General features: G+C 41.4%; 1 protein-coding gene across 1 annotated transcript in view; it reads right to left on the reverse strand.

Annotated features, from left to right (window-relative positions):
- MYO5C (myosin VC) overlaps positions 1–27038 on the reverse strand; it is a 153921-nt gene that overhangs the window by 49303 nt on the left and 77580 nt on the right. Inside the window, exons 14-22 of the mRNA XM_049905158.1 lie at positions 26953–27036; positions 25183–25317; positions 19809–19906; positions 18873–18959; positions 18228–18339; positions 17305–17516; positions 2491–2656; positions 2021–2167; positions 341–505 (exon numbers count right to left, since the gene is read on the reverse strand). Of these exons, the coding sequence (XP_049761115.1) occupies positions 341–505; positions 2021–2167; positions 2491–2656; positions 17305–17516; positions 18228–18339; positions 18873–18959; positions 19809–19906; positions 25183–25317; positions 26953–27036 (1206 nt within the window). The remainder of the gene's footprint in view (positions 1–340; positions 506–2020; positions 2168–2490; positions 2657–17304; positions 17517–18227; positions 18340–18872; positions 18960–19808; positions 19907–25182; positions 25318–26952; positions 27037–27038) is intronic.

The following is a 27038-nucleotide window of genomic DNA, read 5'->3' on the forward strand; positions in this document are numbered from 1 at the left end:
TCTGGGAAAGATGCTTCTAGGGTGCAGACATTGTGGACAAGCAACCGGGACCAAGGGTATCCTGGAAGCATGGGAAGCAGCCAGCCAGGGGTCCTTCTCAGGCCTTTCAGCTTTTGCAAAAGTTCAAAGGAGAAGGCAATATTTGCTGCACTTCTTTAAGAACTCATCCTCCCCCAGACCGGTCTTCTGATCTCTCTCCTTTGGCAATGGAAGTCAACACCAAAGTCTGATTTGCTCTATAGAAATCTGCTTTAAATCTGTAGAGATGAGCATAGCAACCTCATCTCTCCCCTGGAAAGAGTCACAATGCATTCCCATATTCACAAAACCAGCCCCTGACCTCTTCCACAGTGTCCTTGTATCTCTTCCCCTTCTCCTCATAGTTTTGCCTGTGGGTGGCTGCTCTTTCCAGTTCCAGTTCCAGTTTCTGAATCTTCTCCATGTCACTGGCCCGAAGAGCAGCCAGGCTGGTCAGCTTCTCTACCAACCCATGGCTCTCTTTGTTCTAAAGACAAGAGACGTCAGATGGTTAGAGCTTACTCAAAATAAAGAAGCTGTTCCGTTAACTTCTTAGAATCTTTAACAAGACCTCTAAATATATCAGAGGTTTATTTACACTGATCATGTTTTGGCATTGATTAGCCTCGTCATCAAATAGGGAGGCAGATCTTGTCGGGTAAATGTACTTCTGATAAGATTTTAGTGTGGGGCCAGTCTAAGACTGGGGCTCCAGGACAACCCTAGAATGGAGCTCAGGCATCTAATGCTGCTCTGTAGGAGCTATATAACATGCAGGACTGTTATATACAATAGCACAATTAGGGGAAATTGCTACAAAATCCAAGTTTGTTTGTGGTACATGCATTTATTCATTAAAGCTTGGTAAAGTAGAAGGTCAGCAAAAAATAGGAAGACCTTCAATAAGATGGGCTGACACAGTGGCTGCAACGGTGTGCTCAAACATAGCAATGATTGTGAGGATGGCGCAGGGCTGGGCAGTGTTTTGTTCTGTTGTACATAGGGTCACTATGAGTCAGAACCGACTCAATGGCACCTAACAACAACGACATGGCATAGCTTATGAGGTTCAGTGGTAGAATTTACACCTTCAATGCAGGAGACATGGATTCGATTCCCAGACAACACACCATGAGCAGTCATCTTGTGTCTGTCAGTGGAAGCTTGTGTGTTGCTACGATGCTGAATAAGTTTCAGCAGAGCTTCCAGACAAGGATAGACTAGAAAGAAAGGGCTGGAAATCTACTTCTGAAAAATCAGCCAATGAATACCCTAAGGATCATAATGCTCCAATGTGCAACCAATCATGGGGATGGCGCAGGACTGGGAAACATTCGTTTTGTTGTACATGGGGTCACTGTGAGTCAAGGACCAACTTGACAGCAGCTAACAAAGACATGGCATAGCTCAGATCAAAGTTTAAAGTTAACCTTTAGAGAAGGTTGGTATTATTTGAGGGAGGCCCAGGAGTGAGTTTTATAGGTCTGGACACTGAATATTCTTCTCAGGATTTTAACAGCCCTTCCTACCCGCTGAGAGCACATGGGTTTTCTCTAACCAGTGGGAACTATGTTGGGAATCTTCCCAAATTAGGCAGAGCTGCAGCTAGACTATATGGCCACCTTTGGGCAAATTAAAACATGGCACCGCCCACTGCCCCCACCCCCCACTCCCATCCCCAGCCCTGAGAGAGCATTGCTTGGCATATAGACAAGGTGGCACAGCTCATACCAGGGCACAGGGCTTGGCAAGCAGAGCTCAGGCTGGATCTCAGCCCTCATTTTCCCTCTTGGGCAGGAGCCCTTGTTCAGTTAACAGCTTACACAATCTTATGTGGCAGCCCTTTCCAGTGTGCTTCTGTCTTCTAGCTCCGGTGGTTCATGTGAGCTGTTTAAACCTTTTAACACAGGCACAAATCTTAACAGCACAGCTAAAGAACTAGCCCAGAACAGTATAAACTGTTAGAAAAAGTATATGTAAAAGAAGCATGATTAATGCCTACCTGATCTTCCAACTTTTTCTGCAAACACTGGACCCTATAAGTAAGCTGAATGTTTAGCACAAATCTCCGGATATTCTGGAATCTGCGTCTGGCCAGCCATGCCCGGGCATGTTTCTGAAGGATCACAGCCTTATGTTCCTCAAGCATCTTTAAAACAAGATTTTGTGAACTGAAAATGGGGTCTCCACTGCTCCTCTCATCAACTACTTCAACGCTGGAAGATGCAACTTCCAAAATATTCCCACTGTAAAGTGTGGGATCCTTGTAATTGATCCTATTACACCGGAACTTTTAAAGCAATAACCAAAACATACTTGTATCAGGCATGTACAAACAGACACTCACATACCAGAACTCCCACCTCTCCAGGGAGGTCTTCACGCAGGAAAATCATCTCACCACAGGCAGAAAAAAATAACACGGGAACTGGGAATCCCATGTCCCAAGAAAGCATGTGGTCTTGGCCATACCTTTTGATATTGCTTCCTTGCCAGGAATCCCCGGGTGTAGGCCTGGATCGCAATGATGGCCATACGAATAAGCTGGTACAAATTGCGAACAAGATATCCACGACAGTACTTCTGAATGATGATGGCTGCCCACGCTTCTTTTAAGGCCGTTGCAGTAATAGCTTTCCTTGGTTAAAAATAATACAGAGTGAGTTTGTTATCCTCACAACAACTTCCACTGCAAAATTACAAATGTGAGTAGCATCTTTTTTACTAAGAAATATTCAAGTGTTTGTATGCCTCATATAAAATCCAGTCAGTCGTTTATTTTAATGCCTATTCAAGGCTGATCATCTTTCCTTTACCTGTCCTTTTCACTCTGAATGATATCCACTCCAGCCAAGGGGAGCCACGTGGGAACTGTCAGATTCTTCATATTTGAGCTCACTGATCTACCTTCACTCATATACCCACAGAGATGGTGAAAATAAGACTGTTCATTATCATTGTACTTGTTCATTCATTCAGGTGAGCAATCATGCTGGGGGCTCTAGGTCAAACATTGCCAAACGAAGGCCTGTGGGCCAAATCCAGCCTGCTGTTTTTGTAGATAAAGTTTTATCGGAACACAGCCATACATGTTATTTACATATTGTCCATGGCTACTTTCATGCATCTAATGCAGGAAGATGAGCCCCTCAGGTTGGAAGGTACTCAAAATACGACTGTGGAAGAGCTGCCTCTTCAAAATAGAGCCCACCTTAATGACGTGGATGGATAAAGCTCTTGGGACCTTTGCTGCTGATGCAGCACGACTCAGAATGAGAAGAAACAGTTGCAAACATCCATTAATAATTGGAATGTGGAATTATGAAGAATGAATCTAGGAAAATTAGAAGTCATCAAAAATGAAATGGAATGCATAAAGATCAGTATTCTAGGCATTAGTAAGCTGAAATGGGCGGGTATTGGCCATTTTGAATCAGACAATCATATGGTCTACTATGTTGGGAATGAGGAGGAGGAATGGCGTCATATTCACCATCCACAAGAGCATTTCAAGAGCTATTCTGAAGTACAACACTGTCAGTGATAGGATAATATCTATGTGCCTACAAAGAAGACCAATTAATATGACTGTTATTCAAATTTACACAACAACCACTAATGCCAAAGATGATTTTTTACTAACTGAAGATTTTACCAATTTCTGTGGTCTGAACTTGACCAAACATGTAATCAAAATGCATTGATAATTACTGGTGATTAGAATGCAAAAGCTGAAAACAAAGAAGGATCAGTATTTGAAAAATATGGCCTTGGTCAAGAAAAAGAAATAAAGCGTATCCAAATTAGTAAGGAAGAAGTAAAACTGTCCCTATTTGTGGATGATATGATACTGCACATGGAAAACCCAAAAGACTCCACAAGTAAACTACTGAAACTAATAGATTCAGCAGAGTAGCAGGATATAAGATAAACATACAAAAACCAGTTGGATTCCTATACACCAATAAGGTCAACAACGAAAAGGATATCAGGAAAACAATACCATTTATAATAAAGTGGATAATGGCTCCTAAAAAATAAAATACTTAGGAATAAATCTAACCAGGGATGTAAAAGACCTATACAAAGAAAACTACAAGACACAACTGCATGGAAACCAAAAGAGATCTACATAAATGGAAAAAGATACCATGTTCATGGATAGGTAGACTCAACACTGTGAAAATGTCAAAGCAATCTACAAATACAATGCAATCCTGATCCAAATACCAACAGCATTCTTTAATGAGATAGAAAAACTAACCATTAACTTTATATAGAAAGGAAAGAGACTACAGATAAGTAAAGCACTATAGAAGAAAAAGAATAGAGTAGGAGGCCTTGCACTGCCTGACCTCAGAACCTACCACACAGCTACGGTAGTCAAACCATGCTGGTACTGGCACAACAACAGATACATTGACCAGTGGAACAGAGTTGAGAACCCAGGTATAAATCCACCAACCTACTGTCACCTGATCTTCAACAAGGGTCCAAAGTCCATCAAATGGGGAAGACAGTCTTTTTAAAAAATGGTGTTGGCAAAACTGGATGTCCACCTGCAAAAAAATGAAACAGGACCCGTGCCTCACACCATACACAAAAACTAATTCAAAATGGATCAAAAACCTAAATAGAAAACCAAAAAGTATAAAGATCATAAAAGAAAAAATAGGATCAATGCTAAAGGCCCTAATACATGGCATTAACAGATACAAACCATAAAAACACGCAAACTCCAGAAGATAAGCTAGATAACTGGGATCTTCTAAAAAGTAAACACGCTTATCAAAGGAATCCACCAAAAGAGTATTTAGCTTTGACAAATCTGACGAAGTTTTAATCTCTAAAATCTACAGGAAAAGCCAACACCTCTGCAACAAAAAGACAAATAATCCAATTAAAGAGTGGGAAAAGGAAATGAACAGACACTTTGCCAAAGAAGACATTCAAGCAGCTAACAGACACATGAGGAAATGCTCAAGATCACCAGCCATTAGAGAAATGCAAATCAAAACCACAATGAGATACCACTTCACCACGGCACTACTGGTACGAGTCAAAAAACAGAAAACAACAAATGTTGGAGAGGCTGTGGGGAAACTGGAACTCTTGTGCACTGCTGGTGAGAATGCAAAATAGTACAACCATTTTGGAAAACCATATGGTGCTTCCTTAAAAAGCTAGAAATAGAAATACCATATGATCCAGCAATTTCACTCCTAGGAATACATCTGAGAGAAATCAGAGCTGTCACATGAATAGACATACACACACCCATGTTCACTGCAGCATTGTGCACAATAGCAAAAAGATAGAAACAACCTAGATGCCCATCAACAGATAGATGGATAAACAAACTATGGTACATGCACACAATGGAATATTGCACAACGATAAAGAGCAATGATGAATCTGCGAAGTATCTCACCACATGGATGAATCTAGAGGGCATTAAGTTGAGTGAAATAAGTTAATCATGAAAAGGCAAATAATGTTTTATACACAAAAAGAAATAATCTTTGATGGTTACAAGAGGGGGAGGGGGAGGGGTGGACAGGGAAAAACACTAAATAGACTAAACAGACAATAGAGGAAGACCCTCAACAAGATGGACTGACACAGTCGCTGCAACAATGGGCTCAGGCATAACAAAAATTGCGAGCATGGCACAGGACCTGGGCAGTGTTTCGTTCTGTGGTACATAGGGTCACTGTGAGCCAGAATTGACTCGGCAGCACCTAACAACAACAGACAATAGATAAGTGGTAACTTTGGTGAAGGGTAAGACAGTACATTATATTGGGGGAGCCAGCACAACCTGACGAAGGCAAGGTCATGGAAGCTCTGCAGATATATCCAAACTCCCTGAGGGACCAAACTACAGGGCTGAGGGCTGTGGGGATCATGGTCTCAGGGAATATCTAGTTCAATGGGCATAACATATTTTATAAAGAAAATGTTCTACATTCTACTTCGGTGAGTAGCGTCTGAGGTCTTAAAACCTTCTGAGCGGCCACCTAAGATTCTCCACTGGTGTCACCCCGTCTGGACCGAGGGAGAATGAAGAAAATCAAAGACACAGGGAAAGATTAGTCCAAAGGACAGATGGACTACAACTACCACAGCCTCCAGACTGAGTCCAGCACAATTATATGGTGCCCAGCTACCATCACTGACTACTCTGGCAGGGATCACAATAGAGGGTCCTGGACAGAGCTGGGGAAAAATGTCAAACAAAATTCTAACTCCCCGCCTCCCCCCAAAAAGACCAGACTTACAGGTCTGACAGAGATGGGAGAAACCCTGAGAGTATGGCCCCTGGACACCCTCTTAGCTCAGTAATGAAGTCATGCCTAAGGTTCACCATTCTGCCAAAGATGTAGACAGGCCCATAAAACAAAAAGAGACTAAATGAGCACACGAGCCCAGGGGCAAGGACAAGAAGGCAGGAGGGGACAGGAAAGCTGGTAACGGGAAACCTAAGGTCAAGAAGGGGAGAGGGTTGGCATGTAACGGAGTTGACAACCAGTGTCACAAAGCAGTATGGGTGTTGTTTAATGAGAAACTAGTTTGCTCCATAAAACTTCATCTAAAGTACAATTAAAAAACAAAAGAAACAAAATAGGGCCTTGGTGATAGAAACAATGCTGGAGACCACATGATAGAATTTTGTAAGACCAAAGACTTCTTCATTGCAAATACCTTTTTTTTAAAACAACTTAAAAGGCTACTATATGCATGAACCTCACCAGATGGAATACATAGGAATCAAACTGATTACGTCTGTGGAAAGAGACGATGAAGAAGCTCAATATCATCAGTCAAAACAAGGCCAAGAGCTGACTGCAGAATAGACTATCAACTGCTCATATGCAACTTCAAGTTGAAGCTGGAGAAAATTACAACAAGTCCGTGAGAGCCAAAATATGACCTTGAATATATCCCACCTGAATTTAGAGACCACCTCAAGAACAAATTTGATGCCCTGAACTCTAATGACTGAAGACCAGATGAGTTGTGGGATGATATCACAGACATCACGCACGAAGAAAGCAAAAGGTCATTAAAAAGAAGGAAAGAAAAGACCAAAATTAATGTCAGAAGATACTCTGAAAGTTGCTCTTGGACATAGAGTAGCTAAAGAGAACAGAAGAAATGATGGAGTAAAAGAGCTAAACAGAAGATTTCAAAGAGTGGCTCAAGAAGACAAAGTAAAGTATTACAACGAAATGTGCAAAGACCTGGAATTGGAAAATCAAAAGAGAAGAACATGCTCAGCATTTCTCAAGCTGAAAGGACTAAACAAAAAAAATTCAAACCTCAAGTTGCAATTTTGAAGAATTTTATGGGCAAAATATTGAATGAGGTAAGAAGCATCAAAAGAAGTTGGAAAGGATACAGAGTCACTGTACCTAACAGAATTGGTCAACGCTCAACCATTTCAGGAGGCAATGATATTACCAATGACTGCCCTGACAGGAAACACAACAGAGAGTCCCTGATGGAGCAGGAGAAAAGTGGGGTGCAGAACCCAAATTCTTGTAAAAAGACCAGACTTAATGGTCTGACTGAGTCTAGAAGGACCCTGGAAGACATGGCCCCTGGACTCTCTGTTAGCCCAATACTAAAACCATTCCCAAAGCCAACTCTTCAGAGAAAGATTAGACTGAACTACAAGACACAAAATGATACTTCTGAAGAGTGTGCATCTTAGCTCAAGTAGATACATGAGACTAAATGGGCAGCTCCTGTCCGGAGGTAAGATGAGAAGGCAGGAAGGGACAGGAGCTGGTTGAATGGACAGAGTAAATCTGGGGTGGAAAGGAGGAGTGTGCTGTCACACACAGGGAGAGCAACTTGAGTCACATAACAATATGTGTATAAGTTTTTATATGAGAAACTTGAACTGTAAACTTTCACTTAAAGCACAAGTAAAAAAAAAAAAAAAGAACCAATAATACTGCAGGAAGAAGTCCAAGCTGCACTCAAGGAATTGGCAAAAAACAAGGTTCCAGGAATGGATGGAACACCAATTGAGACATTTTAACAAACGAATGCACCACGGGAGGTGATCATTCATCTATACCAAGACATTTGGAAGACAGCTAGCTGGCCAATAGACTGGAAGAAATTCATATTTACGGATATTTATGCCAAAGACAGGTGATCCAACAGAATGCAGAAATTATTGAACAATATCATTAATATCATATGCAAGTAAAATTTTGCTGAAAATCGTTCAAAAGCAGTTTCAGAAGTGTATCAACAAGGAACTGCCAGAAACTCAAGCTGGATTCAAAAGAGGACATGGAACAAGGGATATCATTGCTGATGTCAGATGGATCCTGGCTGAAAGCGGAGAATACTAGAAAGATATTTACCTGTGTTTTATTGACTATGCAAAGGCATTCGACTGTGTGGATCATAACAAATTATGGATAACATTGCAAAGAATGGGAATTCTGGAACACTTAATTGTGCTTATGAGGTACCTGTACATAGACCAAGAGGCAGTTGTTCAAAGAGAACAAGGGGATACTGTGTGGTTTAAAGTCAGGAAAGTTGTGTGTCAGGGTTGTATCCTTTCACCATACTTATTCAACCTACATGCTGAGCAAATAATCCAAGAAGCTGGACTATATGAAGAAGAACATGGCATCAGGATAGGAGAAAGACTCATTAACAGCCTGCGTTATACAGATAACACAACCACGCTCGCTGAAAGTGAAGAGGACTTAAAGCACTTACTGATGAAAATCGAAGACTACAGCCTTCAGTATAGATATACCTCAACATAAAGAAAATAAAAATCCTCACAACTGGACCAATAAGCAACAGCATGATAAACAGAGAAAGTATTGAAGTTGTCAAGGATTTCGTTTTGTTTGGATCCACAACCAATGCTCATGAAAGCAGCAGTCAAGAAATCAAACGCAGTATTGCATTGGGCAAATCTGCTGCAAAAGACCTCTTTAAAGTGTTGAAAAGGAAAAATGCCATTTTGAGGACTAAGGTGCACCTGACCCAAGCCATGGTATTTCCAATCACCCCATATGCATGCAAAAGCTGGACAAGGGATAAGGAATATCAAAGAATAATTGATGCCTTTGAATTATGGTGTTGGTAAAGAATATTGAATATACCATGGACTACCAAATCTGTCTTGGAAGAAGTACAGCCAGAATGCTCCTTAGAAGCAAGGGTAGAGAGACTTTGTCTCACCTACTTTGGACATTTTATCAGATGGGACCAGGGCCTGGAAAAGGACATCATGGTTGGTAAAGTAGGGGATCAGTGAAAAAGAGGAAGACCCTCAACGAGATGGACTGACACAGTGGCTGCAACAATGGGCTCAAATATAGCAACAATGGTGAGGGTGGCACAGGAACAGGCAGTGTTTCATTCTGTTGTACACAGGGTCGCTATGAGGCAGAACTGACTTGACAGCACCTAAAGACAACAACTGCCATGACACAGTGGGTAGCTGAGTAGATGCAACAGAGACCATATGTATGTCCCACGTACTTACTATCTGGTCCTTTACAGAAAAAACCTGTTGATCCCTGTCTAGAGGACTGGTGGTGAAGACAAAAGATCTTTTTTTTTTTTTAAATAATTTTTATTGTGCTTTAAGTGAAAGTTTACAAATCAAGTCAGCCTGACACATATACGCTAATATACACCTTACTACATACTCCCATTTACTCTCCCCCTAATGAGCCAGCCCGCTCCCTCCTTCCAGTCTCTCCTTTCGTGACCGTTTTGCCAGTTTCTAACCCTCTCTACCCTCCCATCTCCCCTCCAGACAGGAGATGCCAACACAGTCTCGAGTGTCCACCTGATACAAGTAGCTCACTCTTCATCAGCATCTCTCTCCAACCCATTGTCCAGTCCCTTCCATGTCTGATGAGTTGTCTTCGGGAATGGTTCCTGTCCTGGGCCAACAGAAGGTTTGGGGACCATGACCACAGGGATTCCTCTAGTCTCAGTCAGACCATTAAGTCTGGTCTTTTTATGAGAATTTGGGGTCTGCATCCCACTGTTCTCCTGCTCCCTCAGGAGTTCTCTGTTGTGCTCCCTGTCAGGGCAGTCATCGGTTGTGGCCGGGCACCATCTAGTTCTTCTGGTCTCAGGATGATGTAAGTCTCTAGTTCATGTGGCCCTTTCTGTCTCTTGGGCTCATAGTTATTGCGTGACTTTGGTGTTCTTCATTCTCCTTTGATCCAGGTGGGTTGAGACCAATTGATGCATCTTAGATGGCCAATTGTTAGCATTTAAGACCCCAGACGCCACACTTCAAAGTGGGATGCAGAATGTTTTCATAATAGAATTTATTTTGCCAATTGACTTAGAAGTCCCCTTAAGCCATAGTCCCCAAACCCCCACCCTTGCTCCGCTGACCTTTGAAGCATTCAGTTTATCCTGGAAACTTCTTTGCTTTTGGTCCAGTCCAGTTGAGCTGACCTTCCCTGTATTGAGTATTGTCCTTCCCTTCACCTAAAGTAGTTCTTATCTACTAGCTAATCAGTAAATAACCCTTTCCCACCCCCTCCCTCCCTCCTCTCGTAACCACAGAAGAATGTGTTCTTCTCAGTTTATACTGTTTCTCAAGATCTTATAATCGTGGTCTTATACAATAACTGTTCTTTTGCATCTGACTAACTTCACTCAGCATAATGCCTTCCAGGTTCCTCCATGTTATGAAATGTTCCACAGATTCGGCACTGTTCTTTATCAATGCATAGTATTCCATTGTGTGAATATACCATAATTTATTTACCCATTCATCTGTTGATGGACACTTTGGTTGCTTCCATCTTTTTGCTATCGTAAACAGTGCTGCAGTAAACATGGGTGTGCATATATCTGTTCGTGTAAAGGCTCTTATTTCTCTAGGGTATATTCCGAGCATTGGGATTTCTGGGTTGTATGGCAGTTCTAACTTTTTAAGAAAACGCCAGATAGATTTCCAAAATGGTTGTACCATTTTACATTCCCACCAGCAGTGTATAAGAGTTACAATCTCTCCACAGCCTCTCCAACATTTATTATTTTGTGTTTTTTGGATTAATGCCAGCCTTGTTGGAGTGAGATGGAATCTCATCGTAGGTTTAATTTGCATTTCTCTAATGGCTAATGATCGAGAGCATTTTCTCATGTGTCTGTTAGCTGCCTGAATATCTTCTTTAGTGAAGTGTGTGTTCATATCCTTTGCCCACTTCTTGATTGGGTTGCTTGTCTTTTTGTCATTGAGTTTTAACAGAATTATATAGATTTTAGAGATCAGGCGCTGGTTGGAGATGTCATAGCTGAAAATTTTTTCCCAATCTGTAGGTGGTCTTTTTACTCTTTTGGTGAAGTTTTAGATGAGCATAGGTGTCTGATTTTTAGGAGCTCCCAGTTATTTGGTTTCTCTTCATCATTTTTAGTAATGTTTTGTATTCTGTTTATGCCTTGTATTAGGGCTCCTAATGTTGTCCCTATTTTTTCTTCCATGATCTTTATCATTTTAGTCTTTATGTTTAGGTCTTTGATCCACTTGGAGTTAGTTTTTGTGCATGGTGTGAGGTATGGGTCCTGTTTCATTTTTTGGCAAATGGATATCCAGTTATGCCAGCACCATTTGTTCAAAAGACTATCTTTTCCCCAATTAACTGACACTGGGCCTTTGTCAAATATCAGCTGCTCATATGTGGATGGATTTATATCTGGGTTCTCAATTCTGTTCCATTGGTCTATATGCCTGTTGTTGTACCAGTACCAGGCTGTTTTGACTACTGTGGCTGTATAATGTTCTAAAATCAGGTAGAGTGAGGCCTCCCACTTTCTTCTTCTTTTTCAGTAATGCTTTGCTTATCCGAGGCTTCTTTCCCTTCCATATGAAGTTGGTGATTTGTTTCTCCATCACATTAAAAAATGACATTGGAATTTGGATCGGAAGTGCATTGTATGTATAGATGGCTTTTGGTAGAATAGACATTTTTACTATGTTAAGTCTTCCTATCCATGAGCAAGGTATGTTTTTCCACTTATGTAGGTCCCTTTTAGTTTCTTGTACTAGTACTTTGTAGTTTTCTTCGTATAGCTCTTTTACATCTTTAGTAAGATTTATTCCTAAGTATTTTATCTTCTTGGGGGCTACTGTGAATGGTATTGATTTGGTGATTTCCTCTTCGATGTTCTTTTTGTTGATGTAGAGGAATCCAAGTGATTTTTGTATGTTTATCTTATAACCTGAGACTCTGCCAAACTCTTCTATTAGTTTCAGTAGTTTTCTGGAGGATTCCTTAGGGTTTTCTGTGTATAAGGTCATCTCATCTGCAAATAGAGATAATTTTACTTCTTCCTTGCCAATCTGAATGCCCTTTATTTCTTTGTCTAGCCTAATTGCTCTGGCTAGGACCTCTAGCACAATGTTGAATAAAAAAAAAAAAAAATATTTTTTTTTTTTATTCAATGTTGAATAAGAGCGGTGATAAAGGGCATCCGCATCGTTGTCTGGTTCCCGTTCTCAAGGGAAATGCTTTCAGGCTCTCTCCATTTAGAATGATGTTGGCTGTTGGCTTTGTATAGATGCCCTTGATTATGTTGAGGAATTTTCCTTCAGTTCCTGTTTTGCTGAGAGTTTTTATCATGAATGGGTGTTGGACTTTGTCAAATGTCTTTTCTGCATCAATTGATAAGATCATGTGGTTTTTGTCTTTTGTTTTATTTATATGGTGGATTACATTAATGGTTTTTCTAATATTAAACCAACCTTGCATACCAGGTATAAATCCCACTTGGTCGTGGTGGATTATTTTTTTGATATGTTGTTGAATTCTATTGGCTAGAATTTTGTTGAGGATTTTCGCATCTATGTTCATGAGGGACATAGGTCTGTAATTTTTTTTTGTGGTGTCTTTACTTGGTTTTGGTATCAGGGATATGGTGGCTTCACAGAATGAGTTAGGTAGTATTCCATCATTTTCTATGCTTTGAAATACCTTTAGTAGTAGTGGTGTTAACTCTTCTCTGAAAGTTTGGTAGAACTCTGCAGTGAAGCTGTCCGGGCCAGGGCTTTTTTTTTTTGTTGGGAGTTTTTCAATTACCTTTTCAATCTCTTTTTTTGTTATGGGTCTATTTAGTTGTTCTACTTCTGATTGTGTTAGTTTAGGTAGGTAGTGTTTTTCCAGGAATTCATCCATTTCTTCTAGGTTTGCAAATTTTTTAGAGTATAATTTTTCATAATAATCCAATATGATTCTTTTAATTTCATTTGGGTCTGTTGTGATCTGGCCCATCTCGTTTCTTATTCGGGTTATTTGTTTCCTTTCCTATATTTCTTTAGTCAGTCTGACCAATGGTTTATCAATTTTGTTAATTTTTTCAAAGAACCAGCTTTTGGCTTTGTTAATTCTTCCAATTGTTTTTCTGTTCTCCAATTCATTTAGTTCAGCTCTAATTTTTATTATTTGTTTTCTTCTGGTGCCTGATGGATTCTTTTGTTGCTCGGTTTCCGTTTGTTCAAGTTGTAGGGACAGTTCTCTGATTTTGGCTCTTTCTTCTTTATGTATGTGTGCATTTATCAATAGAAATTGACCTCTGAGCACTGCTTTTGCTGTGTCCCAGAGGTTTTGATAGGAAGTGTTTTCATTCTCATTGATTCTATGAATTTCTTTATTACCTCCTTAATGTTTTCTATAATCCAGTCTTTTCTGAGCAGGGTGTTGTTCCGTTTCCAAGTATTTGATTTCTTTTCCCTGATTTTTCTGTTATTGATTTCCACTTTTATGGCCTTGTGGTCTGAGAAGATGCTTTGTAATATTTCGATGTTTTGGATTCTGCAAAGGTTTGTTTTATGACCTAATATGTGGTCTATTCTAGAGAATGTCCCATGTGCGCTAGAAAAAGAAAGTATGCTTTGCAGCTGTTGGGTGGAGTGTTCTGTATAAGTCAATGAGGTCAAGTTGGTTGATTGTAGCAATTAGGTCTTCCGTGTCTTTATTGAGCTTCTTACTGGATGTCCTGTCCTTCTCCGAAAGTGGTGTGTTGAAGTCTCCTACTATAATTGTGGAGGTGTCTATCTCACTTTTCTGTTCTGTTAAAGTTTGTTTTATGTATCTTGCAGCGCTGTCATTGGGTGCATAAATATTTAATACGGTTATATCTTCCTGGTCTCTTGTCCCTTTAATCATTATGCAGTGTCCTTTATTCTTTGTGGTGGATTTAACTTTAAAGTCTATTTTGTCAGAAATTAATATTGCTACTTCTGCTCTTTTTTGCTTGTTGTTTGCTTGATATATTTTTTTTCCATCCTTTGAGTTTTAGTTTGTTTGTGTCTCTAAGTCTAAGGTGTGTCTCTTGTAGGCAGCATATAGACGGATTGTGTTTCTTTATCCAGTCTGAGACTCTCTGTCTCTATTGGTGCATTTAGTCCATTTACATTCAGTGTAATTATAGACAAGTATTTTATGTGTTTGGTGCTCTCATTTTGATGCCTTTTTTGTGTGTTGTTGACAATTTCATTTTTCCACTTACTTTTTTGTGCTGAGACTTTTTCTTTGTAAATTGTGTGTTCCTCACTTTCATAGTAGTTGAATTTATGTTTGCTGAGTCGTTATGTTTTTCTTGGTTTTGATTTTGAGTTATGGAGTTGTTATACCTCTTTGTGGTTACCTTAGTATTTACCCCTATTTTTCTGAGTAAAAACCTAACTTGTATCGTCGTATATCGCCTTGTTTCCCTCTCCATATGGAAGTTCTATGCCTCCTGTATTTAGTCCCTCTTTTTGATTACTGTGGTCTTTTACATATTGACTTCAATGATTCCCTGTTTTGAGCATTGTTTTCTTTCTAAAATTAATCTTAATTTGTTTTTATGATTTCCCTATTTGAGTTGATATCAGGATGTTCTGTTCGGTGACCTTGTGTTGCGCTGGTATCTGATATTATTGATTTTCTGACCAAACAATTTCCTTTAATATTTCTTGTGGCTTTGGTTTGGTTTTTACAAATTCTCTAAGCTTGTGTTTATCTGTAAATGGTTTAATTTCACCTTCATATTTGAGAGAGAGTTTTGCTGGATATATGATCCTTGGCTGGCAGTTTTTCTCCTTCAGTGCTCTATATATGTCATTCCATTGCCTTCTTGACTGCATGATTTCTGCTGAGTAGTCTGAACTTATTCTTATTGGTTCTCCTTTGTAGGAGACCTTTCTTTTATCCCTGGCTGCTTTTAAAATTTTCTCTTTATATTTGGTTTTGGCAAGTTTGATGATAATATGTCTTGGTGATTTTCTTTTTGGATCAATCTTAATATGGGTTCGAGGAGCATCTTGGATATCCTTTCGTCTTTCACGATGAAGACAAAGTTCTTACCTTCAGAGTTTATGATCTCATGGAGTAAAAAGACTTATAAACAGCCATCTAGGTTAAAGGGAAAAATAACTACTAAATAGGTCTGCAAGCAAGAGCACAGGGAGAAGAACAATCCTCCTGCTTGGGAAGAACTGACGTGTGAGTGCCCCTTGATGAGGAAGTAGGATTTGTGTAGACAGTGAAGCCTGGAAAAGACATTTCAGGATGAAGGAATAGCAGGAGCAAAGACATGGAGACCTAGTAGTGACATAAATATTCAGAAAAAGGGAAACTGTCTGGAATTGGTAGAGTTTAGGAGACATGGAGAAAATTAGAGGCCAAAGAGTTTAGAAAAATAGACAAGTACCATTTTATATTCAAAGAAAAAATATTTAAGGGACACATACGAAGTGACAGCTGCTGTGCTAAGTGCTAGGTTTAGATGCAGTGGGGAACAAAACAAATATGGTCCCTGTCCTCATGGAGCTTCTACGTATATGAGTGCATCTATGCCACAGAAGGCCTTGAATGCCATGGGATGGAATACTTTTTGTAGGAAACAGGGAGAATTAAAGGCATGAGCAGAGCAGGAGCTCGGTCAGGGCCCTGCTTAGGAAGACAGGAGAGAAAGGCACAGGAGAAAGGCTATGGTGATGAAGGCCTAAACAAGGGCATGCATGGGCCAGTGGGACATGGCTGTGTTCCAATAAAACTTTATCTACAATGAAATGAATAGGACAGATACAAGTGCAGGTAGAATCAACCACCAAGCCTTGGTGATTCCCAAAGAAAAGGGAGGCATGGGCTTCAGGCAGAAGATAACTCTAGAGTTTCCTGCCCTAAAAAAAAAAAAATTTCTAGAGACGCTTTATTAACTGAACCCAGAAGCATGAGGGGGCAAGCAAGCCTTGGGACGTGCTGAGATGAAGATTGTGGTGCTCTGGCCACATGAAGCCCAGTCATCACCAGAGGTCAGGGCTTAAGCCCAGGGAAAGGCCAGGCTCAGAGACATAGCCTGACCCTTCAAACCTGCCATCCTGACCTACCCTTATACACCCTGAGGATGGAGGCAAGGCAGATATATAGAAACAAGTCCTTCATCTGGAAGAATGCCTGCCTCACTGGCCAGCCTAGAAAGGCTTCTTCAGCAACTCTGGCCCTCACACTCTCCCACTGGCACACTGAAGCTGCAGAGAGCTGTGCAGTGCATAAGGCCCTTCAGTGGCTTCAGCGTGGTGTGGGCTCTCAGGACCCCTCGGTGAGGGTGGCTCTGCTCCTGGTGGAGTGGATGCAGCTGATACAACACACTCCACCTAGCCATGCCCTTTGCTCAGGCTGCTCCAGTGCAGCACAGTTTTTCCACCCAGGGTTTTCTGTGATTCCTTTGCTGGCAGGGCCTTGCCACAGATCCCTTCTGGCACGGTCTGCCTCTATGTATGCAGGCAACTTCTCTTCCATTGGGAAGAGGCCCAGTCCCTCTACCTGGTCACATCAAGGATTCTAACCCTCTTTGGCAATACCCTGATAGGGGCTTGCTACTTTCAGGGTCCTGCTTGTTTCTTCTGCACACACAGGCTCACCAGGCAGAGTCAGCACTTCCTGTCCCCAAGGAGCACACCTCATCTCAAGGCTTGTGGCCACTGGAGGGGACCTACACACCCATCTGTGCCTCAGGTCTCAGAGGGAAAGGCTGTTTGTCCTTGAGAGGCCCTTTCCCTTGGAGATGGTCAGTACAGAAAGCCCTATAATTCCACACATCTACCTTAATTTCAAAGAAGCCCTGGTGGTGCAGTGGTTAAGAGTACAGCTGCTAACCAAAAGGTCGGCAGTTTGAGTCCACCAACCACTCCATGGAAACCCTATGGGGCAGTTCTACTTTGTCCTATATGGTTGGTATGAGTCAGAATCAATTCAACGGCAACAGGTTTCCTCAATTCCAGCATACCTCACAGTTTGCTGACCCCGGAAGTACTGCTGGATTATTAGGGCAGCTTGTCTCTCTCGAAGGAACTTTTTCCTCTGGAGCCAGCCACGGATATGCTTTTGTATCACAACACAACCCTGCCTCAGTTTATCCAATCGGAGTTTCTCTAAGTAAGCCACTTGTCCTGCTCTGAAGAAAATTTTGGTTTTACCAAACTGGTACTGATTGGAATCCTGGAAGAAAAAAAATGATACAATCAGAAATAAAATCTTTCAGATTCTCTGTAGTATTTGCAAAAGATGTTTAGAGATTTGAAGATGCCAAAAACCTTGTTATTTTGATATATCAGGTCATAACAATTCTGATTATGATCTAGTATTTGATATGCTGACTTGTATGTTTAAGGCACTTTTTCAGGTCTCCATCTGTGGGAAAGAGGAGTATGTGTGGTCAGTGACTCTCAGCTGGGCTGCTGGAGCACTTCGGCCTCTTTCACGTGGCTTCCACATACAGTAGAAGAACCTGGGAAAGTTTTTTTTTTGTCTTTATTTTGGGTTCTCTTCACCAGCCCCTCTTCCTGGCCATTATAATTTCCCATCTCTTTTTCTACCATCACTCATCACTTCAGCAAAAATGAAAGCCCACATGAGTACTACAAGTGCAGCCACCCTTGCATTGGTAATTGTGTAACACTGACAGCACTGCTGGCTGTGTTCACTAGATTCTGGGAGAAAAAAGCAGCGGGAGGCCACTGGGGGCCAGGGTTCAAGTTTGGGTGCTGAAAGGAGCCTCTTGCTGCAGAAGCTCACGCCCCAGTGAGGTGTCTGTTCTGACCACCTTCGCACACAGATGCTGGGGGCACAATTCAGGACAGTTACATTCCTGACACTAAATAAAGATGAAGAAACGTATTTGGGAGATTGCAGAAGGGCATGTAGACTGACCTGGATGAGCCTGTGTAAAACCACTTTGCACACCTCTTTTTTATCACTGAAGGAAAGCTCCTGCTTGGTCATGAGGATACCATAGCGACTATAGAACTCAATGTATGTCCACCTGGAAAACCAAAAACATGAACGGGAGTCTACAAAGGGATTTAAGTGAGGCGTGCCAAAGAGGAAGCTCTTCACATCTGTGGACTCCCACACCCTGTCAGCCACTGCTGCCTGGTGGTGATCGTGGTGGGGTCTGTTCTGCTGCTGATGGTCCTGACCTTTGGCCCACACCCTCCTGTGACACCACCAAAACCACCCCCTGAGCACACCTGTCTGCTTACTGGATTGTCTTTGTTAATGCTCTGCCCAGCAACTGTCCTCTTCCCCGCCACTAGCTCGCTTTCCTGGGAGCACTGTGGAGGCAACGGGCAGCCATCACTAGCCCCTGAAGTGCGGTGTGGGGTGGTGCTGATTGCGGCCTATCTCTGCATATGGCCTGTGTTTCACCCTCTTCTTACCTTCACACATGAGAGTGGGACAAATCCTGGGGCCATCAGAAATGTGTGACAAAAAGGCATGGCAGTCACACTCATAGAGCTCAGCACAGACCTGAAGTTGGAGACTCTGTCCCCAAAATAAGGACTGGCAACATACCTGGAAGGGTAGCTCTGGGCACCAATGCGAATCGTCTCCAGAATACCACAGGCTCGCAGCTGCTGAACAATTCTTTTGGAGTTAAAGCTTAAAAAAGACAACTTTATGTTGTTAAGCCGTTAGAGTAATGAATATGCCATAAGCAGAACTGACACACCTGTGTGGACTCTGAGCTCCCAGAGAAGAGGCAGTTGCTGGGCACATAGCAAATACTTAAATAACTGCTGATGTCAGGTGAAAAACCTCCTGTGAAACAGCTCAGAAAGCTGCAGTGGGGATATGGAGACAAGCAACTGATTCTGATGGAGGTGACTAGGAAAAGACTTGTGGGGGAGCTGCTGTTTGGGCTGAGCTTCAAACAACCATGGTGGAAAGAAATGTTCATCATGCTCATTATCCAAGCACCTACTTGATGCTTGGATTTTCTTTATAAAACACCCAGCAGGCAGCCCCCTGGCCTAGGTCTGATCCAGACACACTCACCACTGCATGGGCAGCTCTTCCCCTTCAGAAAGCTCTAGTGAGCCAACAGAGACCCTCTTCAACTTCCTCATGGGTGTTGGACCTCGGGGACCCAGGGAACAGACTAACTCCTCAGACAATGTCTGAGGACAAATCTTTGCTCCCTTTCAGCCTTTCTTCCACAAGCAAACACAGAGTCTTCCTATAAACCATGTTCTGGTTTCTCCAGATGCATAACCTTTAGTTGTAAACTATTTTCTTAAATCTAGTCCCTTGGTCTGACACTGAGGGTAAGGTGACTCAGCCAAAGGAGTTGTGCTAATGTTATTTGTAAGGGCAAGGTTGTTTTAAATTATTAAAAAGAAAAGAAAAAAACAGAGACTAAATTCAAGACAATTGTAAGCAAACTCTACAACATCATAATGGATATTGTTTTCTCCATGTTTTCCTTTGCTGCTGCATAAGAATACTTACTCAAAGGATAATTTCTCATCGTTCGGCTTGATGCACCGGACGTAGTGGGGTGTGGTCACATTGAGGGTCTCCATAAGTAAGTTCAGAGAGCTGCGGAACTAGGAAACAAGGCCAGAGACCCAAATGTTTTGAGATAATTTAATGTTTAGATCAAGGTAATTGCTATGGATTGAATTGTGTCCCCCAAAGTATGTGTTAAGTCCTAACCCCTGTACCTGTAAATATGACCTTGTTTTGAAATAGGGGATTTCTTTTGTGATGTTAATGAGGTCATATCAGTGTGGTGTGGATCACTTCTGAGTTATAAAAGACCAGAACAGAGACACACTCACACTGGGGAAGACAGATGTCACATGAGGATCAATTACAAGCAAAGAAACACCAAAGAACCAAGAAGCACCTGGGACTACTGACAAGGAAGGAATCAACAAGGCTGAGACCCTGATTTGGACTTTTAGCCTCCAGAACTGTGAGAAAATAAACATCTGTTCTCAAAAGCCCCCCACTTGTATTACTGCACAGTAGCACTAGGGAACTGAGACAGTAACCAAATGTCCAGCCCTGGTGTGTCACTCAAGAAGAGAAAGATCAAGACGTAAATCCATCCACCTGTGAGCAGCTGATATTTGACAAAGGCCCAAAGTCAGTTAAATGGGGAAAAGTCAGTCTCTTTAACAAATGGTGCTGGCATAACTGGATATCCATCTGCAAAAAAATGAAACAAGACCCATACCTTACACCATGCACAAAAGCTAACTCAAAATGAATCAAAGACCTAAATATAAAATCTAAAACGATAAAGATCATGGAAGAAAAAATAGGGACAATGCTAGGAGCCCTAATGCATGCATAAACAATATACGAAACATTACTAACAATGCACAAACACCAGAAGGGAAACTAGATAACTGGGAGCTCCTAAAAATCAAGTATTTATGCTCATCCAAAGATTTCACCAAAAGAGTAAAAAGATTACCTATAGACTGGGAAAAAATTTTTGGCTATGAAAAATCTGATCAGCATCTAATCTCTAAAATCTACAAGATAGTGCAAAACCTCAACAACAAAAAGATAACCCAATTAAAAAATGGGCAAAGGATATAAACAGGCATTTCATTGAAGAAGACATTCAGGTGGCTAACAGATACGTGAGGAAATGCTCATGCTCATTAGCCATTAGAGAAATGCAAATCAAGACTGCAATGAGATTCCATCTCAATCCAACAAGGCTGGAATTAATCCAAAAAAACACAAAATGATAAATGTTGCAGAGGTTCTGGAGCGACTGGAACATGTATACACTGCTGGTGGGAATGTAAAATGGTACAACCACTTTAGAAATTGATTTGGTGCTTCCTTAAAAAGCTAGAAATAGAACTACCATACGATCCTGCAACCCCACTCCTTGGAATATCGCCTAGAGAAATAAGAGCCTTCACAAGAATAGATATATGTACACCCATGTTCATTGCAGCACTGTTTACAATAGCAAAAAGTTGGAAGCAACCAAGGTGCCCATCAATGGATGAATGGATAACTTACGGTATAGTCACACGATGGAATACTACCTAAAGATAAAGAACAATGAAGAAGCTGTGAAACATCTCATAACATGGAGGAATCTGGAAGGCATTATATGCTAAGTGAAATCAGTCACAAAAGGATAAATATTGTATGAGACCACTATTATAAGAATTCAAGAAAAGGTTTAAACATAGAAGAAAACATTTTTTATGGTTACGAGGGTGGGGAGGGAAGGAGGTAGAGGAGTGTTCACTAAATGGATAATAGACAAGGATTATTTTAGGCAAAGGGAAGGACAGCACAGAATGCAGGTGAAGTCAGTGCTGGACTAATCAAAAAGCTAACAAGTTTCCTGAATACAACAAACACTTCCAGAGACAGAGTAACAGGGGTGGGCGTCTGGGGATTGTGATTTCAGGGGACATCTAGGTCAACTGGCATAACAAAGTGTATTAAGAAAATGTTCTGCATCTCACTTTGGTGAGTGGTGTCTGGGGTCTTAAAAGTTAGCAAGCGGCCATCTAAGATGCACCAATTGGTCTCAACCCACCTGGAGCAAAAGAGAATGAAGAACACCAAAGACACAAGGAAAATATGAGCCCAAGAGAAAGAAAGGGCCACATAAACCAGAGACTCCATTAGCCTGAGACTGGAAGAACTAGATGATGCCTGGCTACCACCAATGACTGCCCTGACAGGAAACACAGCAGAGAATACCTGATGGAGCAGGGGAAAAGTGGGATGCAGAAGTCATATTGTTTTTTTAGTTAATTTTTATTGTGCTTTAAGTGAAAGTTTACAAATCAAGTCAGTCTCTCATACAAAAATTTATATACACTTTGCTATACACTCCTAATTTCTCTCCCCCTAATGAGACAGCACACTCCTTCCCTCCACTCTCTCTCCTCATGTCCATTTGGCTAGCTTCTGGCCCCCTCTGTCCTCTCATCCCCTCTCCAGACAGGAGATGCCAACATAGTCTCATGTGTCTACTTGATCCAAAAAGCTCGTTCTTCACCAGGGCTTTCCATAGTCCAGTCCAATCCCTGTCTGAAGAGTTGGCTTTCGGACCATGATGTCTCGGGTTCTTCTAGTCTCAGTCTGACCATTAAGTCTGGTCTTTTTACGAGAATTTGGGGTTTGCATCCCACTGCTCTCCTGCTCCCTCAGCAGTTCTCTGTTGTGTTCCCTGTCAGGGCAGTCATCGGTTTTACCTGGGCCCCATCTAGCTCTTCTGGTCTCAGGCTGATGTAGTCTCTGGTTTATGTAGCCCTTTCTGTCTCTTGGGCTCATATTTACCTTGTGTCTTTGGTGTTCTTCATTCTTCCTTGCTCCAGGTGGGTTGAGACCAATTGATGCATCTTAGATGGCCACTTGATAGCATTTAAGACCCCAGACGCCACTCTTTAAAGTGGGATGCAGAATGTTTTCTTAATAGATTTTATTATTCCAATTGACTTAGATGTCCCCTGAAACCATGGTCCCCAAGCCCCCACCCCTGCTACACTGGTCTTTGAAGCATTCAGTTTATTCAGGAAACTTCTTTGCTTTTGGTTTAGTCCACTTGTATTTACCTCTCCTGTATTGTATGTTGTCCTTCCCGTCACCTAAAATATTTCTTAAAAAAAAAAAAAAAGTTCTTATCTACTGTCTAATTAGTGAAAACCCCTCTCCCTGCCTCCCTCCCTACCTCCCCTCTCTCATAACCATCAAAGAATATTTTCTTCTCCGTTTAAACTCTTTCTCCAGTTGATATAATAGTGGTCTTATACAATATTTGTCCTTTTGCAACTGACTAATTTTCACTCAGCATAATGTCTTCCAGAAACCCTGGTGGCATAGTGGTTAAGTGCTACGGCTGCTAACCAAAGGGTTGGCAGTTTGGATCTGCCTGGCGCTCCTTGGAAACACTCTGGGGCAGTTCCACTCTGTCCTATAAGGTCGTTATAGGTCAGAATTGACTTGACGGCACTGGGTTTGGCTTTTGGTTTTAATGTCTTCCAGATTCCTCCATGTTATGAAAAGTTTCATGGACTCATCATTGTTCTTTATTGATGTGTAGTATTCCATTGTGTGAGTATACCATAATTTATTTATCCATTCATCCATTGATGGGCACCTTGGTTGCTTCCAGCTTTTTGCTATTGTAAACAGTGCTGCAATGAACATGGGTGTACATATATCTATTCTTGTGAAGGCTCTTATTTCTCTAGGCGATATTCCAAGGAGTGGGATTGCTGGATCGTATGGTAGTTCTATTTCTAGCTTTTTAAGGAAGCACCAAATCAATTTCCAAAGTGGTTGTACCATTTTACATTCCCACCAGCAGTGTATAAGTGTTCCAGTCTCTCCGTAACCTCTCCAACATTTGTTATTTTGGATTAATGCCAGCCTTGTTGGATTGAGATGGAATCTCATTGTAGTTTTGATTTGCATTTCTCTAATGGCTAATGATTGTGAGCATTTCCTCATGTATCTGTTAGCTATCTGAATGTCTTCTTTAGTGAAGTGCCTGTTCACATCTTTTGCCCATTTTTCAATTGGGTTGTCTTTTTGTAGTTGAGTTTTTGTAGTATCATGTAGATTTTAGAGATCAGGCGCTGATCAGAAATATCATAGCTAAAAACTTTTCCCCAGTCTGTAGGTAATCTTTTTACTCTTTTGGTGAGGTCTTTGGATGAGTATAGGTGTTTGATTTTTAGGAGCTCCCAGTTATCTGGTTTCTCTTCTGCATTGTTAGTAATGTTTTGTATACTGTTTATGCCATGTATTAGGGCTCCTAGCATTGTCTCTATTTTTTCTTCCATGATCTTTACCATTTTAGATTTTATATTTATGTCTTTGATCCATTTTGAGTTAGCTTTTGTGCATGGTGTGAGGTATGGGTCTTGTTTCATTTTTTTTGCAGATGGATATCCAGTTATGCCAGCGCCATTTGTTAAAGAGACTGTCTTTTCCCCATTTAACTGACTTTGGGCCTTTGTCAAATATCAGCTGCTCATATATGGATGGATTTATGTCTGGATTCTCAATTCTGTTCCATTGGTCTATGTATCTGTTGGCAGAACTCAAATTTTAGTAAAGAGACCACACTTAATGGTCTGACTGAGACTGGAGGGACCACAGAGGTCATGGCCCCCAGACTCTCTGTTAGTCCAAAACTAAAACCATTCTCGAAGCCAATTCTTCAGGCAAAGATTAGGCTGGACTATAAGATATAAAATGATACTGGTGAGGAGTGCACTTCTTAGCTCAAGTAGACACATGAGACTACGTGGACAGCTCCTGTCTAGATGTGAGATGAGAAGGCAGAGGGGGACAGGAGCTGGTTGAATCCACATGGGAAATACAGGGTAGAGAGAAGGAGTGTGCTGTCACATTGCAGGGAGGGAAACTAATGTCACATAACAATGTGTATGTAAGTTTTTGTATGAGAAACTGACTTGAATCGTAAACTTTCACTTAAAGTACAATAAAAAAAAAAGAGGAGGAAGAATGAATTCATGCACAAAAATCTACCAGGAAGGGTTTCAATCCACAACTGTGTTTATTAGGCATGGAGTGAAACTGTCCAATGTTCTAGACAGGATGCTGCTCTGTCTAATGGTCCCAAATAACAGCAAACATTGCAAATCATGTCACTGTGCCAAGGTGCAGTGTGCTCAGGTGTGCACCATCGTGGAGGGTGAGTTATGATCACAGACCTGCTTTTCTCTGCATTAGTGTGTACTTGAGATCTAAAGAAGCCCAGAGCCTGTGTTGTGGCCTGGAATGTAGGTCCCATGAGTGCCTGTTCTCCAGGGCATGGTCTGCACCCTCGGCCCCTCACCCTCAGATGCCTTCTTCATACCTTGGTCCCAACTGTGGTCCGGAAATGCTTGCTGTTTGGCTTGATGACTTGTTTTGCAGATTTAACTGTGATTGTTGAACCAAACAGGGAAGACGGAACTGGATTTTCTTTAAAAAAATTGGCACAGAGGTGAAACTGGAAGGAACAGAGAGGATTTCAATGCCCAAGTGTTTGCCCACAGTCCTCAGCACAAGTCAGATGAATGGTCACAACAACCCCATCTAAATAGTGGAGCAAAGTATTGGCCTCAGCTACTCTCTATGGCCAAATCTCAATTACCCACAAGGGGACCGTCCTCACTAGTGAGGACTCAGGCCTTCTTTCCCAGGAATGGGAACAGACAGGAAAACTGCAAATGACAAAGAGGCAGAAAAGGGGAAACATTTATTATTCCTACCTCCGTGCCTTGGCTCACATCATTTCTCCACCTGGAATCTCCTCTCTGCAGACCCAAACTCTTCCCATCAATCAAGCATCTGTTAAAACGTCCCCCAGCCCCACCCATTCATGACATCTTCCCTGGATCTCCAGCATGAATTTACCCCAACTTCCTCTAAACTGTTGCACTTTATTTGTACCTTTTTTAAGGTTATTTCTTTAAATGTCTTTTCTTCTCTCTTAAAGGAATCTCATCTTTTTTACTTTTAAAATAGACAATGGTAATCTTTATGGCAGAATCCCTGCCTAATGCACCCCTGTGTGCCACAGTGGAATCAGGGAACCTGAAATTCCCACATCTCTATTAGCATGTGCGCTTCATGGAAAGACCCATCTGTACTTCAACACAATCTGCGTTCATCTTCCAGACTAGATCCAGGGCAAGCGTGGGGATGAGTAAATAGCTGGCAAATTAAGTCAAGTAATTTTGTATACGAGATGCAGGGCATTTCTACATTGAATTCCCTGTCATAAATCTGTTGGAATAATTGAAGTTATCACAGCCTGTGGCTGATTTATGATCATTAGCAGAGGTGCCCATGCTCATTTGGAAGCTGTCAAAACACCTGAACATTAGCAAAGGCCTGGTTCTTTTAGAAAGAAACAGACAAATCTAATAAGCAAATCTTCACAGAAGTCAAGGCTTGTTATCATGTATGAAATATTCTTATTCTCAAAATTTAATAAAGAAATGTTTGAAGTGGAAAGGAAAAAGCACGAAATCATTCTTTTGGTAACACAATTCATCATACAGAACAAAAGCTGCACTCCCGTGCCTACGGCCCTCATTCTCTGTCTTGCTTTGTTTTTCCTCACTTGCTTAGCAGTACCTATCATTGCATGTTTATGTGTTTAAGGTTATGTCACTCCTCAAGAGGGCAGGAACCCTGTCTCCCTTGCTTACTTTTGTACCGCCAGAATCTAGGACAGTGCTGGGGATGTGGCAGGTGCTATATAAATATTTGTGAATGAGTGAATAAAATGCAAGTTGTGATTCTTTAAATGGTTGTATTAGCTATCCTTTCCTCTCTGGCACCTGCACATTTGATTTATGATTTTCCATATAGTAGAGATTTACATGCTTTCAGAAGCTAGAAAAATACTTCAATACCAATTCTAAAAATAGTTATTTTTTTGTAGGTATGAACTACAACTTGCCACTCCCCAGAGAGTGAACAAACATATACATATGCATACACACACACATCTGTGCACACCCACACACACGTGCACGTACACACACACACACTTCTTACTCCTTCCTGACACACATCTGGACCTATGCCAGTTACACAGTGAATACCATGAATTACCTCTCAGCACTTTACAAACCTTGCTTGTTCTCAGTATTTCAACCAGCATGTCATAGACGGTGTCTCTGTTCTTCTCAAGGAAACCTTCACATTTATACTCTACCT

The sequence above is a fragment of the Elephas maximus genome, chromosome 12, assembly GCF_024166365.1.
Source record: "Elephas maximus indicus isolate mEleMax1 chromosome 12, mEleMax1 primary haplotype, whole genome shotgun sequence".
NCBI classification, from domain to species: Eukaryota; Metazoa; Chordata; class Mammalia; order Proboscidea; family Elephantidae; genus Elephas; species Elephas maximus.